General features: G+C 39.8%; 1 protein-coding gene across 1 annotated transcript; it reads right to left on the bottom strand.

Moving 5' to 3' along the window:
* Positions 1-829: 829 nt before the first annotated feature.
* Positions 830-3,121, bottom strand: LOC125191228 (uncharacterized). The gene is made up of 2 exons (XM_089058643.1): positions 2,273-3,121; positions 830-2,113 (listed from the first exon to the last, which is right to left on the bottom strand). The coding sequence occupies exons 1-2, from the start codon at positions 3,091-3,093 to the stop codon at positions 949-951; spliced, it is 1,986 nt and encodes a 661-aa protein (XP_088914769.1). The 5' UTR covers positions 3,094-3,121; the 3' UTR covers positions 830-948.
* Positions 3,122-15,539: the final 12,418 nt, after the last annotated feature.

Here is a 15,539-nt window from a genome sequence, read left to right as displayed (position 1 = left end):
TGCAAGGTTAGTAGTGGTTGAAAACTTTCTTTTTTGAACTTAGTCTAATTTTTGCAGACGGAGCAAAATGGCAAAACTTATCAACTTTTCGTGCATGTAAGGTCTTCTTTTGTTTTTGAACCCTTAAAGAACATGCATGGATGTCTTTCTTTCCTTCATAACAAAATACTATGAGCCGTGAAAAACTTATCCAACTCTCATGACTTTTTATAGTAGTAAGAATCGCTAAAAATCTTTGATCCGAATTGAAAGAGAAGAGCATAACATAAATACAAAAATTGTGAGAACTGCAAAAGACATAGTAATCAAATTTTCAATTAAGGACGTACTCCCTCCGTCCCAAGGAAGATGACCCCTTTCTTGGGCGGCACGGGATTTTATGCAAATTTATTTTGTGTGTTGAGAGGAGAGAGTAAAGTAAGAGAGAGGGAATAAAGTAGAGATAAAGGTGTTTCCATTTTAAGTAATGGGTCATTTTAGTTGGGATAAACTAAAAAGGAAAGTGAATCATCTTCAATGGGACGGAGGGAGTACTAATTAATGTACTCCCTTCGTCCCATAAAAAATTTCTCATTTTATTTTTTAATTTTGCTCACTAAAGATATCAAATTTCTACTTTTAGAAAAAAATTATCTCACAATAATATAAATATTGATATTTTCTTTTTCCACCTGCCACACAAAATAAAACCTCTTGAAATTCCGTGCCGTATCACGAAGTGTGACATTTTATGTGGGGCGGAGGGTGCATCATATAGTATACTACAAGTAATTATTCATACGGTTTTTTTCCCTAAATTAATACTACTATAACACAATTTATTAGTAAAATATGAGCAATGATGTACAGTTTGTGTTTTTTATCAATCAGCAACTGCATTCTAAAAAAGCAAGCTACCATCATTAATACTATTAAATTAAAAATAACAAATACACAAGTCTAGAAGAATCAATCGACGGCCTCAATGTTGCCATCTCCGATCATTTTTCTAGCGCAATTCTGGAAACAAATGAAGAAGATGCAAGATGCACAGTAAAATCCAGGCAATTCATGCCAATTCCGACCACAGACGTTGCAACGGCATTTTGTAGTGAGAATTTGATAGGTGAGCGTGTGGTTGTGAGCTCCGGCGATGACATATTTTTTACCAAACTTGATGTTTCTAAACCGGCCGGATGTAGTTTTGAGGCAGTCCGGATGGAAGGATATAGCGCAGCCGCGGCAGTGATACATCCAACTCTTTGGATTCATTTCTTGCTCGCATTGATTGCAGTAGAAATCACCGGGGCGGTTTATAGTGGCGTCATGTGTCAAAAGCAGTGGGTGGTGCTTGTCCCATCTACGACTGAGGGTTGATCCGGGCAGCACTGCGCATTGAAAGTGCACGATGAAATCAGAGGCGTCGCATGCATAGCTATTATTAGCACCCCAGGCATCGCATGTATCGAAAGCTCGTATAAGAGTATCGTGTTGGGAGAGAAGGTTGAGGGGGTGTGAAGGGTGAGCTGCGTGATACATAGTGTCCGGCATTGAAGCGCACTTTATATCTACTTTGAAGCCATTGCATTTTGTACAGGCATAATACAAACCATTTGTATCTATTTCGCAGACGCTGCAAGATGAAGACTCCCATGGTTTAAGTTTGTCACAAGATTGAAGGACAAGTCTGTGATCTTGTTTGTGGAGGTGAGGAAGAGAAGAAAGCTGAGGTGGCAATTGGAAGCATGCTAAATGAAGATAGTATTTGCATGATCTTATGCTACATCTCATGTAGTAGTAGTAGTTATCTTTACTACTACTACTACTCGAAGATGATGATGATGATGATGTTTGTTTCAGAAGTATCGGAGTAATACACCCATCACATATTATTTCCGATTTTCTACAAGAGTAGTCTTCCTCATCATCATTATCGTCTTCTTCTTCATTTTCTCCATGGAATGATGCTGATGAGACTAATGTCAGTTTGTTATTGTGGAACTGATAAGCAACATCACGATGAGGAATGGGTGTATGCATATGTGTATGTGTATCTCCTTCTTGCCTCCTTACAAAAGCTCTAATTAGGTCCTCTCCCACATCACTTATTGGAAACTTCATAATCCCTTGCTCTCTACATGCAACAAAAACACACATTTCAATATGTAACATAAGAAATTGATGTTTAAATGTTAAATGAAAAATTATTAAAGGAAGATAATTAAGAATAAAGTTTATGCCAAAAAAGTGTTGTAAAGAGAGAACTAAAACTACTATGTAAGTTTTGTATCACGAATCGCTTTTAAGATATGGATTATATTTAGAGTCGGGGAGAGATTTGGTGAAGGCGCAGGTGATATGGACAGCATAGCTGCAAAGCTCACAATGATATATCCAAAATTTGGATATTAATCTTTTACTGCAGACATCACAACGGTAGTTGTATACGAGATATTGAAGCGGGACATGGAAAGCGAGAGAGAGGGAGTGATTGTGATCTTCCCTTTGAATGGTGTGAGGCAATGAAGCGCATCTCTCATGGATCCAATACTCGCATGCATCATCGGTGCATGTGTAGGATGAACATGAACTCCCTATGGCGTGTGTGGTTCCGCAAGCATCGCACTTGAACGAACACCTTCTCCTCAACAACTCCAATTTGTGCTTGGGGTGGCTCGCATGATGTATGATGCTGCCCTCACCATCTTCGGCTTCATACATCATGTCGCTGCCCCCAGCGCAACTGATATGCATCACAAACATGCATTCCACACTCGTACATCCATAGGAGATGCATGCAACATACCCTTGGCAGACAGAGCAGCGCGTTTGCCATTCCACGGGGGAATATTGTTGAGTGAGTGTGTGTTGAGGGTGCATTGCGTGTGTGATCTTCCTTGGCGCCTCTGCACATTCTTCATGTAGGAGGACATCATACCCGCATTCCTGGCTGCATCCATAGCATTTCTCTCCCCTTCCAAAAGGCTTTAGGCAACCATCACAAACACGTATGCTTCTCTGAATATCCACCGGAGCAAGCGGATGCTCGTGGTTCCAATGAACAAACATCTCTCTCTCCTCCTTATCTTCTCTCTCATTCTCTTTCTCACTCATTTTATGTATGTTGTGTTCTCTTTTTTACTTCTTGTGTTTATGTGTGTGTAAAGAGTTGTCCACACAACCATGAATATATACGACTGCATATACTAGTATGGAAATATTTTCCATCTCAATAAAGAATAATGTATCAAAAATTCCAAAGTTATCCCTTTCTCTTTTTTCTCTTTTGTTTTTCTCATATAGTAATTGTTGAGGAAGGCTCAAGGTTGGCTTCTACGCGATTGACTTGGACCATATTTAACAGCAGCCACTCAATCCAATCAGCCACTTATTTAATATATCTTCTTTGTTCCCCATTTCATTTTTTTAATGCAGATTTTAAGAAATACTATAAGAAATGTGTATTGAAAAAATAGAATATAAGTCTCATTTTTATATACTATCTATTTGTTCCTTAAATTTTGTCGTACTTTTATATAATAGTTTTATAATAAAATGTGAGTTGGAATGAGTTGGTGGAACATGTGGTCCACTACCAAATTTGATAAAGAGTAAAATGTGACATATTTTGTGGGACGAACGGAAAAATGTGATAAAATTTAAGGAATGGAGCGGAGGGAGTATAATTTTATAATAAAATGTGAGTGATATAAATTAGTGGAATGTGAGACTTACTTACCGCTTATAAAAAAATATTATAGTATTAAAGAAAAAGGATTATACGTGAAGGAAAGAAATAAGAAAAAATTTTGTATGTAAAACTATAGCAAATGTACCGTCCTCCAATAAGATTAATTCTTATGGACGAATGGAAAATATTAAGATTTGAAAAGTACTCTGTATTTGATTAAAATTCGGAAAGTGCATTAATTTAAATTATCGTTTAGACTCCAAATTGGTGGATGTATATAGCAAGAAAAAAATTAAAAGAAAAAAAATCAATCATAAAAGTAAATCAAAGTAACAACTCTTCTGTTTTCCTTTATTTCTTTAACTTTTTCTTTTTCTTTTTTATTTGGTCTTTTGCTTTCCAATATAAGTAAATTTTTTAACTCGTCTAATTTAACTTCATATGATAACTATTGCTCTAATACTGAAATACAATGGTTTATTTTACCTCAATTTTTGGATAAGTACCAAATGGTAGTTCATTGATTAGTTTAAAAAAAAAATTCCTCAACAGCCACTATATGATAGCTATTAAGGCCTAAGAAATCTATTAACTCTAATTAAACTAATAGGGTAACACTTGTACAAATTATTATTATGATTTATTTCCTTCATTAATATAACCCTAACACTACAAAAAAAAAAAAAAAAAAACTCGTTATTTAGTGACGGATAACTCTATCACTAATCAGCGAAATTTCCTACATTAGTGACGGATTAGAATCGGCGAAGGAATGATGGAAGATGGCAAAATTGAGGCCGTGGACTGAAAAAAAGCTCAATGTTTACCTTTTTTATTCTTGTGGTCTTAATGTTTTTGTCTTATCATATTTGTTGAGTGTGTTTGTTATTTTTAATTCAATGAAGATTGTAGCTTGCTTTTAGAATACAGTTGCTAAATTTTTACTTCTCCATATGCTTAAAGATTTAGGACATCTTTCTTCGTTATACTTACCAGTGATTATGTGTTTCTTGGTAGTGATTGGACATTAATTGATACGAGGTAATTCGTATTGAAGGATAATAACGAGAGATCGTCGAGAGGATATTGGATCGTGTTTGGGACTGGTCCCGTCGAGCAGAGAGCATATGAAGTATGCCAACATATTCACCTCTGACTGAGACGAAGACTTGTTCTCCTCCAATGCTTGCCTCAACAAAGTTCCCAAAAGTACATCCAGCTTCATTGTTATCCTTATCATTTCTCAAAGATGAAATTCTATACATGGCCTCTATGTTACTGGTTGTGGCAATAAAGCCAAAATTGTACCGATTGGTCCCTCGAGCTCCATTGTTGTGATCTGGCGCCACTAGCTGATAAACAATGCAGTTTAGAATTTGAACAACGGCTTCAGCATCTGACTTCGGTTCCTGTTTTCACAGCCCTAGACTGTAGCATATGCAGTAACCAAAATAATTCTATTCTCTTTCTTCCAAACTATGAAATTCTGCCAAGAATGTCCACCAGAGGAGCCCCCATTTTGTCATCTGAAGTCAAAAATACTGAAGTTGCTACCATTTGATTCTGTGAATCATTTTACCCAATAAAAAGAGAATTTGCAAGTGTACTCCATTGTTGCTCAACATTTTCCATTGTAGCAATAGCCAAACCAGGATCATGAACCCTGTAACCAATCACTCCCTTTAAACCATAGTACTCCAAGTTAGCTACCGCTGCAGAAACATCATGAAACGTGTTGCAAAAATTGATACTTAAATAATCACGATGAATATGTAAAGGAACCCAGATATAGGAGCTTGAGGTTTTGAAATTTGCTGACAAGGTCCCATTCATAGAGAAAGTTTGCAGCAACATGAGCATGGCTCGTGCTCCTGACCACCACAAAGAATGCGCCAGTCGCAATGGCCACAAAAGACTGCAGAAGCTCTTCATCCACTTTAGTTATGACAAAATATACCATTACCACGACTAAACAATCATGGATTACAAATGACACATCAATGCCTTTTCAAATGGAAGTAGCATATGTAAACCGTGATTTACCAAACAATATACCCACCAATATACTCTCTAACCAAAGAGTAACCGAAGGAATTTGCCGAAGAATAGTAGAAAATTTTCTACTGAGAGCACCAAAAATGTTAAGAAAACCACTAGATCGTCGTGCGTAGCCAAAATCCATGGAATAAATACACTAACATGACATCCGAGTCCCATCCCTTAAGAGAGGTAGGTTCTAAGAGGGACAAGTAGGAAAAAATTGGCACTACAATAAGGCTTCCAAGCCCTTCTCTGACACATTTTTGCATTTGCACTCATAAAACCACTCCCAACATTTGGATCCTCTGTTTTCGATTCAATGAATGCTTCAATCTTCTTCCCATCATGACCAAAGTTTTGCAAGGTATCACACTCACAAGATCGTTGTTTTGCACGCAACCGACTAGTCGAAAGGGAAACAGCATATCCTAGGAAGTTCTCGTCCACCTTTCGGCAGTCAAGGAACCCAATATCAGTCCAAATCTGGCAATGCTTTGCTAAAGCATCAATAGAACCTGCATCCACTTCTTGAATACTTAAGATGTGAAGCTTTCTCAGTCGTCGACAATAAATCACCATTGTTATTACAGTGTAACTGCAGATCGTCTCACAGATATTTGGCCCAATCTGAATGCACTCTAGTGCTTCACAGCGAGCTCGAAAATGAAGCTTCTGAATATTCATACACGATGAGAAAGTGATGAAGCTTTTAGAAATCCATCCTTCTCTTCCTCGCCTAACAATACCTCTTCAAGCGTCGCAATTGTTCAGTCCAGCTCCAACGGTGAAGTCCTGGTTCATTGTCTGGAATATTCCCATGTCCTACTCCATCCTCAATGTCATGGTAGTTAATGTCATGACCCACAAACCATGTCTCTTCATCAATGGGTTGTCTCATGTAGCCAACATCAATACTATGATCATATTCATGAGAGTCCCGATTATAACTAGGGTAATATATAGATTCACTCACTTCATAGACAAGGCTGCCCATCGGCGCTGGCAGGTCCCAGCGGGATGGCTGGCGTGCAGACCCGTGCTGCGGCTGCTGAAATTGATAACCAGAGAACTCATCAAAATTATGGTTCAAGCACGAATAATGCGGCGCCAACTGGGACAGAAGGGAAGGTTAAGACCCGTACGTGGGCGGTAGTCCATAGTCGAAGGGTTGATAGTGTTGTGGCAGTTGATAGCGGACCTGGTGGTGGTGGTGCTGTTGCCAATCAAGGGGTCAGGCGGTTGATTTGGAGGCGGCTGACATGGGTGATAGCCGAATTGGCTTGTCCAGAGATGTCCGTATGACTCCGGGCCAACATACGGTGGTTGCGGCTGCTGAAAGTCGGGCTGTCGGGCAGCGTGGTGGAGCTGTGCGTGGGATAGGTACGGCTCCTGCCACTCCATGTAATCGGGTGTTTGAGTGGGTGGTTGCTGCCACTCTGTGTAAACGGGCAGTGCGGAATGATAATTGGCATAGTTGAATGACATGATGACAGCGATAGGAAGATGAGAACACGATGAAAGCACCAAATGATATGATGTAACTTGTATCGAAGGATAATAACGAGAGATAGTCGAGATGATATTGGATCGTTCACGGGATTGGTTACTTCGAGCAGCCAAATTATCGTTCAACTAGGGTTTGAGCATAGGAGAAAAACTTGCAAGAAAAGATAAAGGAACGATGAAAGATGAAGGAACAATAAAAGATAAATTGAATTGATATTTCTTGAATGATTAATATGAATGTCTCCTACACATATTTTGTAGAGTAAAGGTCATTTTTGGTCCTTAACATATGACGATTTTTTGATTTTGGTCCATAACATTATCTTTTGAATTGTTTGGTCCTTAACAAATAAAAATCGGTCACATTTGGTCCGAATTGGACGGAAATGGTTAAATTTCACGGTCAACGATTATTAATTGGATTTTGACCGGATTAAGTTAATTATTAACTTAATTAATAATTTTTTACAAAATGCTTATTTATGATTTCGAAACACCAATCTCCGTTGCGTCACTGCCGCCTCCGCCAGTCGGAGTAGAGGACAGCGGCACCACTTCCTGCAGTGGCGTCGGGAGCGGCGAACTCCGGCACATGGGGCACGACGCATTGAGTTTCAGCCACGCATCCACGCACATCACGTGGAAGCAGTGGTGGCAATCCGGCAGCATCCGCAGCATCTCCGATTTCCTGTACTCCGACAAACAAATCGAGCATACGCCGTCGTCCGCAGCGGCGCCGCTCTTCTTCGTGAAGACGAATTTCGGATAGGAGTTGATGAAGGCCTGAATGTGTTCAAGATCATGTGGTGCTGTGCGACTCCATTAGGAAGACTTGCCTACCCGTTTTCCGGTGGCTGCTGGGGAAGCTGGCTACGGCGGCGGAGGTGTCGGGAATTAACTATATAATTTCGGATGGAGCAATGAGCTTCGCGATTAGGGCTGGTACCGAATTGGGGATTCTGGTGTTTCAGCTATGGACGGCCTCTGCTTGTGGTTCCATGGGGTACCTCTCTTACTGGGAACTCCTGAATCAAGGAATCATCCCCTTCCAAGGTTGCGGCCGGATTACAGGGAATCGGAGATGCTGCGGATGCTGCCGGATTGTCGCCACTGCTTCCACATGATGTGCGTGGATGCGTGGCTGAAACTCAACGCGTCGTGCCCCATGTGCCAGAGTTCGCCGTTGTCCTCTACTCCGACGGGCGGAGGCGGCAGTGACGCGGTGGAGGTTGGTGTTTGGATTCAAAATCATACATAAGCATTTTGTAAGAAATTATTAATTAAGTTAATAATTAATTAATCCGGTCAAAATCCAATTAATATTCATTGACCGTTAAATTTAACTATTTCCATCCAATTCGGACTAAATGTGACCCATTTTTATTTGTGATGGACCGAATAATTCAAAAGATAATGTTTTGGACCAAAATCATAAAATCTCCATATGTTTAGGACCAAAAAGGGCCTTTATGTGGGGATACAATAATATCCTACCAAAATATAGTAAATCAAATATAATATCCTAAGCATAAGATATGGTAAATCCCTAAACTATGGAAAAGATATGAGAATTCAATACTAAAAGGAAATTGGAGATAATTCTGAGATGTGCTCGTATCATCAATTCAAATAAATACTAGAGTAAATGTCAATTTTGGTCCTAAACATATGATCAAAATACGAATTTGGTCCAAAATATTCACTTTTTAAAAAACAAGTCCATAACAAATGAAAATGTGACCGAAGTTGTCCTTTTTTTTACGGTTCCGTAAAAAAACTAACGGTTAACGCTAATTGCAAAATGGCATGACCGTTAGTTTTTTTACGGAACCATCAAAAAAGGACTACTGCGACAAGGATTTCATTTGTTATGGACCTATTTTTCTAAAAGTGAATGTTTTGGACCAAATTCGTATTTTGGTCATATGTTTAGGACCAAGATTGATCCTTACTCTAAATACTACCGTATATATATTTTCTCAGACTCATGACGTATTAATCTTCCTCATATACCACACTACAAGTTATTAATATCATGTATTTCCTAAAGTAATACTCCATTTGTCCCACTAGAAATGAAACGTTTTCCTTTTTGGATTGTCCCATTAAAAATGAAACGTTTCTTAAAATAGAAATAACGTTATCTCTACTTTTTCCTCTCTCTTACTTTACTCTCTCTTCTTTAACTCACAAAACAACACTACATAAATCCTTGTACCGAAAAGCAAACGTTTCATATTTATTGGGACGGAGTACTACTATAAAATATGAGCAATGATGTTTAATCCAAACAATTTGTATACAAATGCGCAATGATAGCAATAAAAAACACTAATAATCTTATTGAATTCAAAGCCAAAAGCAAAAGATAAAGATTGTTCAGATTGTCGACTGCAACAGGCGTTTGATATTGTCCGCTTTGTGTCGAGCCCGCTAATACGCTCGGATTTTGCACTGTTTTAAGGCCTTTATTTGGTCCATTTTTAATGTCAAAATCACAATTCATGTCCATATTTTGCATATTTTCTCTATTTTGGAATTTTGACATGTTTTGTGAGATTTGTGCATATTTGAAACTAAAACAATGGCAAAAAGTCGAAGATGGAAATCTGGAGCTTTCAAGATGCCCAACGGTCCGCTGCACCATGCACAACGACCGCTGGGGCCCAACGACCAGTAGCGGTCCACTCCGGAGAAAGTTGTGCTGAAACGAAGAACACGTTTAGCGACCGCTAGGGAGTGCGCATCGACCGCTCGAAGAGTTTCCAAAGCTACGGGATTATTCATAGCGACCGCTGCAACACAGTGTAGCGACCGCTATCCAAGAGACAGAAGCTATGGATCAATATGCAGTGACCGCTGGCCAAGGTGCAGCGGTCTGCTGCAAAATTGTGGTGCACGAATTTGACCTACTTTCTCCCCAAGATTTACCAAACTTAGCCACCTTTTACCTTATTTCATGCTGCTCGATTTTTCCTCTATATATAGCCCCTCAAACCTCTTCATTAGGATCTTCTTTTTTCCATATAATTCTAGAGCATAAATTTGTGAGAGTTCTTCATTGTGCAAGAGGTTGAAGAAGGAATCAAGAGAAGATCAAGGGTACAAGGATTCAACCTTTGGGTTTTATTTCTTTAGTTCTTATGTTCTCTTTGTTTTCCTTTCACTCCATATTTTTAGCTTATTCAATTATGTGTAACTAAATTCATAGGATTCTAAGGATGTGTTACTAACGACTTTGGTTATACAATTTCGTTCTCTATTTAATATTTGTTTTGTTTTTACTTCGTTTCTTCCCTAAGTTGTTCCATAATACTTAACGTTTGAGTGACACATTCGGTGATGATTTAATATAACTTGCTACATAATCGTGAGAGAAGGTTGGCGAGTTGGATCCACTTAGTAGACACTACAATTAGCTTCCATTAAAACGGCACTGTTAATTGAGAGTGTGGACTTTTCAAGGATTTTAGTGGCTTCGGGACCTTCTCGAGCGGTCCCTGCGCACTCCCCAGCAGTCGTTGGCGTCTTCAGATTTTTAACACAGCTTTCTCCGGAGCGGGACGCTATAGGCGTAGCGGTCGCTGTGGCCCAGTGGTCGCTGCGACACACACAGCAGGCCACTGGACGTCTCGAACGCTCCAGACTTCCATTTTCGACTTTTTCTATCTTTTTGGCTCGAATATGCACAATTCTAACAAAACATGTCAAAATACCAAAATAGATAAACCATGTAAAATATGGACATGAATTGCGATTTAAACATTGAAAACAAGCCAATTAAGGTTCTTAAAACAGTGCAAAATCCGAGCGTATCAATAGGAAGCCATAACTCAACGTTAAAACATGGTCAAAGGTAAAGGGTTGACTCCTTATTACTCCCTCTGTCCATGAAATATTGTCCAAGTTTGACTTGACACGGGCTTAAAGAAATGTAAAGAATAGTGAGTTGAAAATGTTTGTGGAATGAGGGTTCCACATTTATATATTAGTTTTATAATAGAATGTGAGTGTAAAGAGTTAGTGGAAAGTGGAGACTATTTACCAAAAATAGAAAAAAAAAAAAAAAAAAAAAAAAAACAAAGTGGACAACATTTCACGGACTGACTAAAATGGAAAAACTGGACAATATTTCACGGACGGTGGGAGTATATGTTATTCCACACTTTCATGTGAAACCGATGTGGGGTCGTATCAATCCAATCCCCTTTTAAACCGGACGTCCATGAACGGCATACGCCGGGTGGAAAACCCAAAGCCACAGGTCGACCATCCCCTTTTTTTTATAAAAATAAAAGGCTCAAACCATGAGTGGTGAGCACAAGTTCGCAAGGCGGCAAAACCAAGCACTAAAACTATCCCAGCTAACATACTCCCTTAGAACACAAACGCTACCAAAACCCTAACAAGACCATTACACTAATGTAAAAGAACCTTGGAGAAAATCAAAAAAAAAAAACAAAAACATCCCAAAAGAAAAAACCATGTACAAAGGCCTTCAAGAAAAGGATCAACGCTCACCCAAAATCTCTGCTGGAAAGGAAGAATTTGGGTGCCAACACCTTGTCCACATCTTAGACGCCAAATCAAATTTTTCTTCTCAAGCTCCCAATCCGGCACAAAACCTTAGAAAATTATTTTATTCCGAATATCCCATATCGAACATGAGATAAAAAAGAATAGAGAAATCCACACCTTTTTGTTGGCTTTGTGAAGGGGAGTGCCCAACCATGAGAGGAAGCATGCTTCCGGGTCCTTAGGCAAGCACAAGGATAAATTCCATTGAGCACAACTGTAATACCATATACCACTCGAGATTCTACAGCTAAAAAAGACGTGCTCCAAAGTCTCTGGCTCTTCCTTGCAGAAAATACATCTATCATCCTCAATACCTGGTATGCCCCATCTGATTAGTCTATCTGTAGTGTTAAGTCTTCCTTGCAAGATAAACCAGACAAGCAGTTGAGCTCGGGGTGGGGTAGAATTCTTCCAAGCGAGGGAGTATTGATTCATCATGGTGTTAGCATTCTCCAAGCTCTTAGTGACCTGCAACACAAAGTTAGAAACAAAAAAACCTAGTGAGCCATTAAAAGCCCACATCCTCTCATCTCTCGTGTTTTCTCTCAACTCCAGGCAATTCACGACTGAGTAAAGGTTCCCAACAAGTTCCTACTCCCACGAAAAAAAGTTTCTTCTCCATCGAAAAATCCATTTTCATTTCTCATTATCCCATGCTCCCATATCCTTGATTATGTTATCCTTCTGATTTGACAACATGTAGAGTCTTGGAAATAATTCCTTAAGTGTCTCTCCATCTATCCATCTATCATGCCAAAAACGTGTTTGGGCCCCGTTCCCCACTTTGATTTGTATGCTTTTTCTAGCCACTTGGATTTCCTTTCTAAAGTTTCAAAAATTCGTCAGCTGCCCCCAGATGCTCCCTTGGTTCCTCTGATTGGCCTCTTGAAGGTCGCCGAAAAGTCTAAATTTATGATTGGAGCAAACAATTTCTTTCCAAAGTGGCTTCTGACTATCCGCAAACCTCCACCACCGTTTAAATAAAAGAGCAGCGTTCTTGACATGTAGATCTCCGACCCCTAGCCCGCCAAGATCCTTTGGTTTTTGGATAACTTCCCATGAGACAAGGTAACCCCCCCTTTCTCCATCTGCCTTAACACAGAAGAATCTTCTCTGCAACTAGATAATACGCTCTGCAACCTTTTTGGGCATTTTGAAAAGGCTAAGGTAATACATGCGTAGGTTATTAAGGACTGGCTTAATAAGAACCAATCTACCCGCCTTTGATAGAACTCTTGCTTTCCATAGTGATAGCCTTTTCTCAATTTTGTCAACGATTGGCTTCCACGTTTGTAGCCTACGTGGATTAGCTCCAAGAGGAATGCCCAAATAGGTGATTGGTATGGAAGAAACTCCACACTCTTGGTCCAAGGCTGCTTGAGCGCTCCACTCATCCCCGCAATTAATAGGAATAAGTAAGGATTTTTCAAAATTGATTTTTAGACCAGAGAGTAGCTCGAAGCATCACAATAGCTTCTTGTAGTTTCTCAGAATTCTCATATCATTTGGGGCAAAGATGATTGTGTCATTGGCGAACTGAAGATGAGTTATTGGGATCTGATTCTCCCCAACTAAGACTCCATCAAGAACTCCAAGCTCTCTCTCTCTAGAAACGAGTCTGATGAATGTCTCTGCAACGATCAAGAACAAGAAAGGAGATAGTGGGTCTCCTTGTCTCAATCCTCTCTGTAAGTGAAATGGTGATGTAGGGGATCCATTCACTAGTATTGACATCGACGCCGTTCGAACACATTCCATGATCCAAGTGACCCATTTCTTCCCGAAGCCCATCCCGTCAAGTGTCTCCTCAAGGAAATCCCAACGCACTGTATCATATGCCTTTTGAAAATCAAGCTTTAGGATTATTGCTTTCTGCTTTGTCTTCTATAGCCACCAAACCACTTCATTTGCAATTAAGGCCCCATCAAGAATTTGTCTGTTCTTAACGAAAGCTGACTGATTTTCTCTAATCAAATTCGGTATCACTTTTGCTAGTGTCCTTGCTAAGATTTTTGCAATGATCTTGTAGATACTGCCGATCATACTGATAGGTCTAAAGTCCTTGATATCAATGGCGCCCTCAATTTTAGGAATCAAAGTGACCCAAGTTCGATTGATCTCCTTTGGTAATTTCCCAGAATCGAAAAACTGCAAAATGAGTTCACCGATCTCTTCCCCGATGTCCTGCCATAGTTCTTTGACAAACTTGAAATTGAACCCATCGTATCATGGTGCTTTGGACGCATCACAATCTCCAAGAGCTAATTTGATTTCCTCCATGGTCGACCTCATCTCAAGTATCTTCGCTTGATCACAAGAGATCCTGGGCAGTAGATCATTCTCAAGATGGATAGCTGGTATTGGCTTTTGTTTGTAAAGGTTCTTATAGAATTTGAGTAGCTCCACTTTAATCGCTCTGGGTTTCTTGAATACTCTTCCTCCACTTCTTATTTGCTCAATTCTCTTGGCTCTTCTTTTGCTAAGAGTCACCGCATGATAATACCTTGTATTCATATCTCCTGATTTGAACCATTTATCTCTTGCCATTTGCTTCCAGTAGCTCGCCTTTCTGTCCATCCACATATTAAGATGGGTTTCAATTGCAGCGACCCTAGCAAAGTCGAACTCGTCTCCTTGCCCTTCGTCAATCTTTTGCTGGGTTCTAGATTGGTCCTCTTCAAGCCTCCTGATTGTTGTATCAATATTGGCAAAAACCTCTTTGTTCCACTTTCTAATAGGTTTTTGTAGCGCTTCCAATTTTCTTGTTACGTCTATACTTCCCATATTTCTCCATTCCTCCCTAACAAACTTGATGAATCTCGGGTGGGAGAACCAAGCATTGATGCTTCTGAAAGGTTTGACAAGTGGATGTTCGTTTATCAAAGAGAGAGATAAAGGCGTGTGGTCTGATATTTTATTTGCCAATGCAAAGAGGGAAGCCTCGCCCTTTTCCTTCAGGCCCACATTTTTCGGTGGCACCCCTTTGGTCACACCTGCAGGTAAGCCCCTTTCTGTAGGACTTCTGGATCTACGTTCACTGCACCAAATTGATAAGCATATAAGATAGGAAGCCCTAACTTAACCCAAAACCATGGTTAAAGGAAAAGGGTTGACTCTCTATTATATGTTTGTTCGGATTGTCGACTGCAACAGATGTTTGATGTTATCCACCTTGGGTCAAGCCTGCATGGATTTATTTTTGGGTTACTCCCAAAAGGCTCAAACTAATTGGGGTTGAGCATGAATAATATACACCTTCCAACTTCCTTCAGACTCCCGATGTGGGATGAGTTTTTACATAACAAACCTCCCCCTCAAACCAGATCACATCGGGAACAGATAGACGCAGTCGACCCGGCTCTGATACCACTTATTCGGAATGTTGACTGCAATAGATGTTTGACAGGAATTCAAAAGGCTCAAACTAATTGGGGTTGAGCATGAATAATATACACCTTCCAACTTCCTTCAGACTCCCGATGTGGGATGAGTTTTTACATAACAAACCTCCCCCTCAAACCAGATCACATCGGGGACAGATAGACGCAGTCGACCCGGCTCTGATACCACTTATTTTGGGTCAAGCCCGCACGGATTTGTTTTTGGGTCACTCCCAAAAGGCGTCAAACTAATTGGGGTTGGACAGGAATTCTATACTCCTTCCAACTTCCCTCAGACTCCCACTGTGGTATAAGTATGTACTTAACAAACCTCCCCCTCAAACCAGATCACATCGGGAATAGAC

This window comes from Salvia hispanica, chromosome 5, assembly GCF_029641045.1.
Source record: "Salvia hispanica isolate PSC_SH4W2 chromosome 5, Shi_PSC_v1, whole genome shotgun sequence".
Lineage (NCBI taxonomy): Eukaryota > Viridiplantae > Streptophyta > Magnoliopsida > Lamiales > Lamiaceae > Salvia > Salvia hispanica.
This window is presented reverse-complemented; position numbering and strand designations above follow the sequence as displayed.

Coding starts and splice junctions, on each gene's coding strand:
- LOC125191228 (XM_089058643.1), bottom strand. CDS start 3,093: ATGAGTGAGAAAGAGAATGAGAGAGAAGATAAGGAGGAGAGAGAGATG. Junction 2,114..2,272: donor CCATATCTTAAAAGCGATTC/GTGATACAAAAC, acceptor TGTTGCATGTAG/AGAGCAAGGGATTATGAAGT.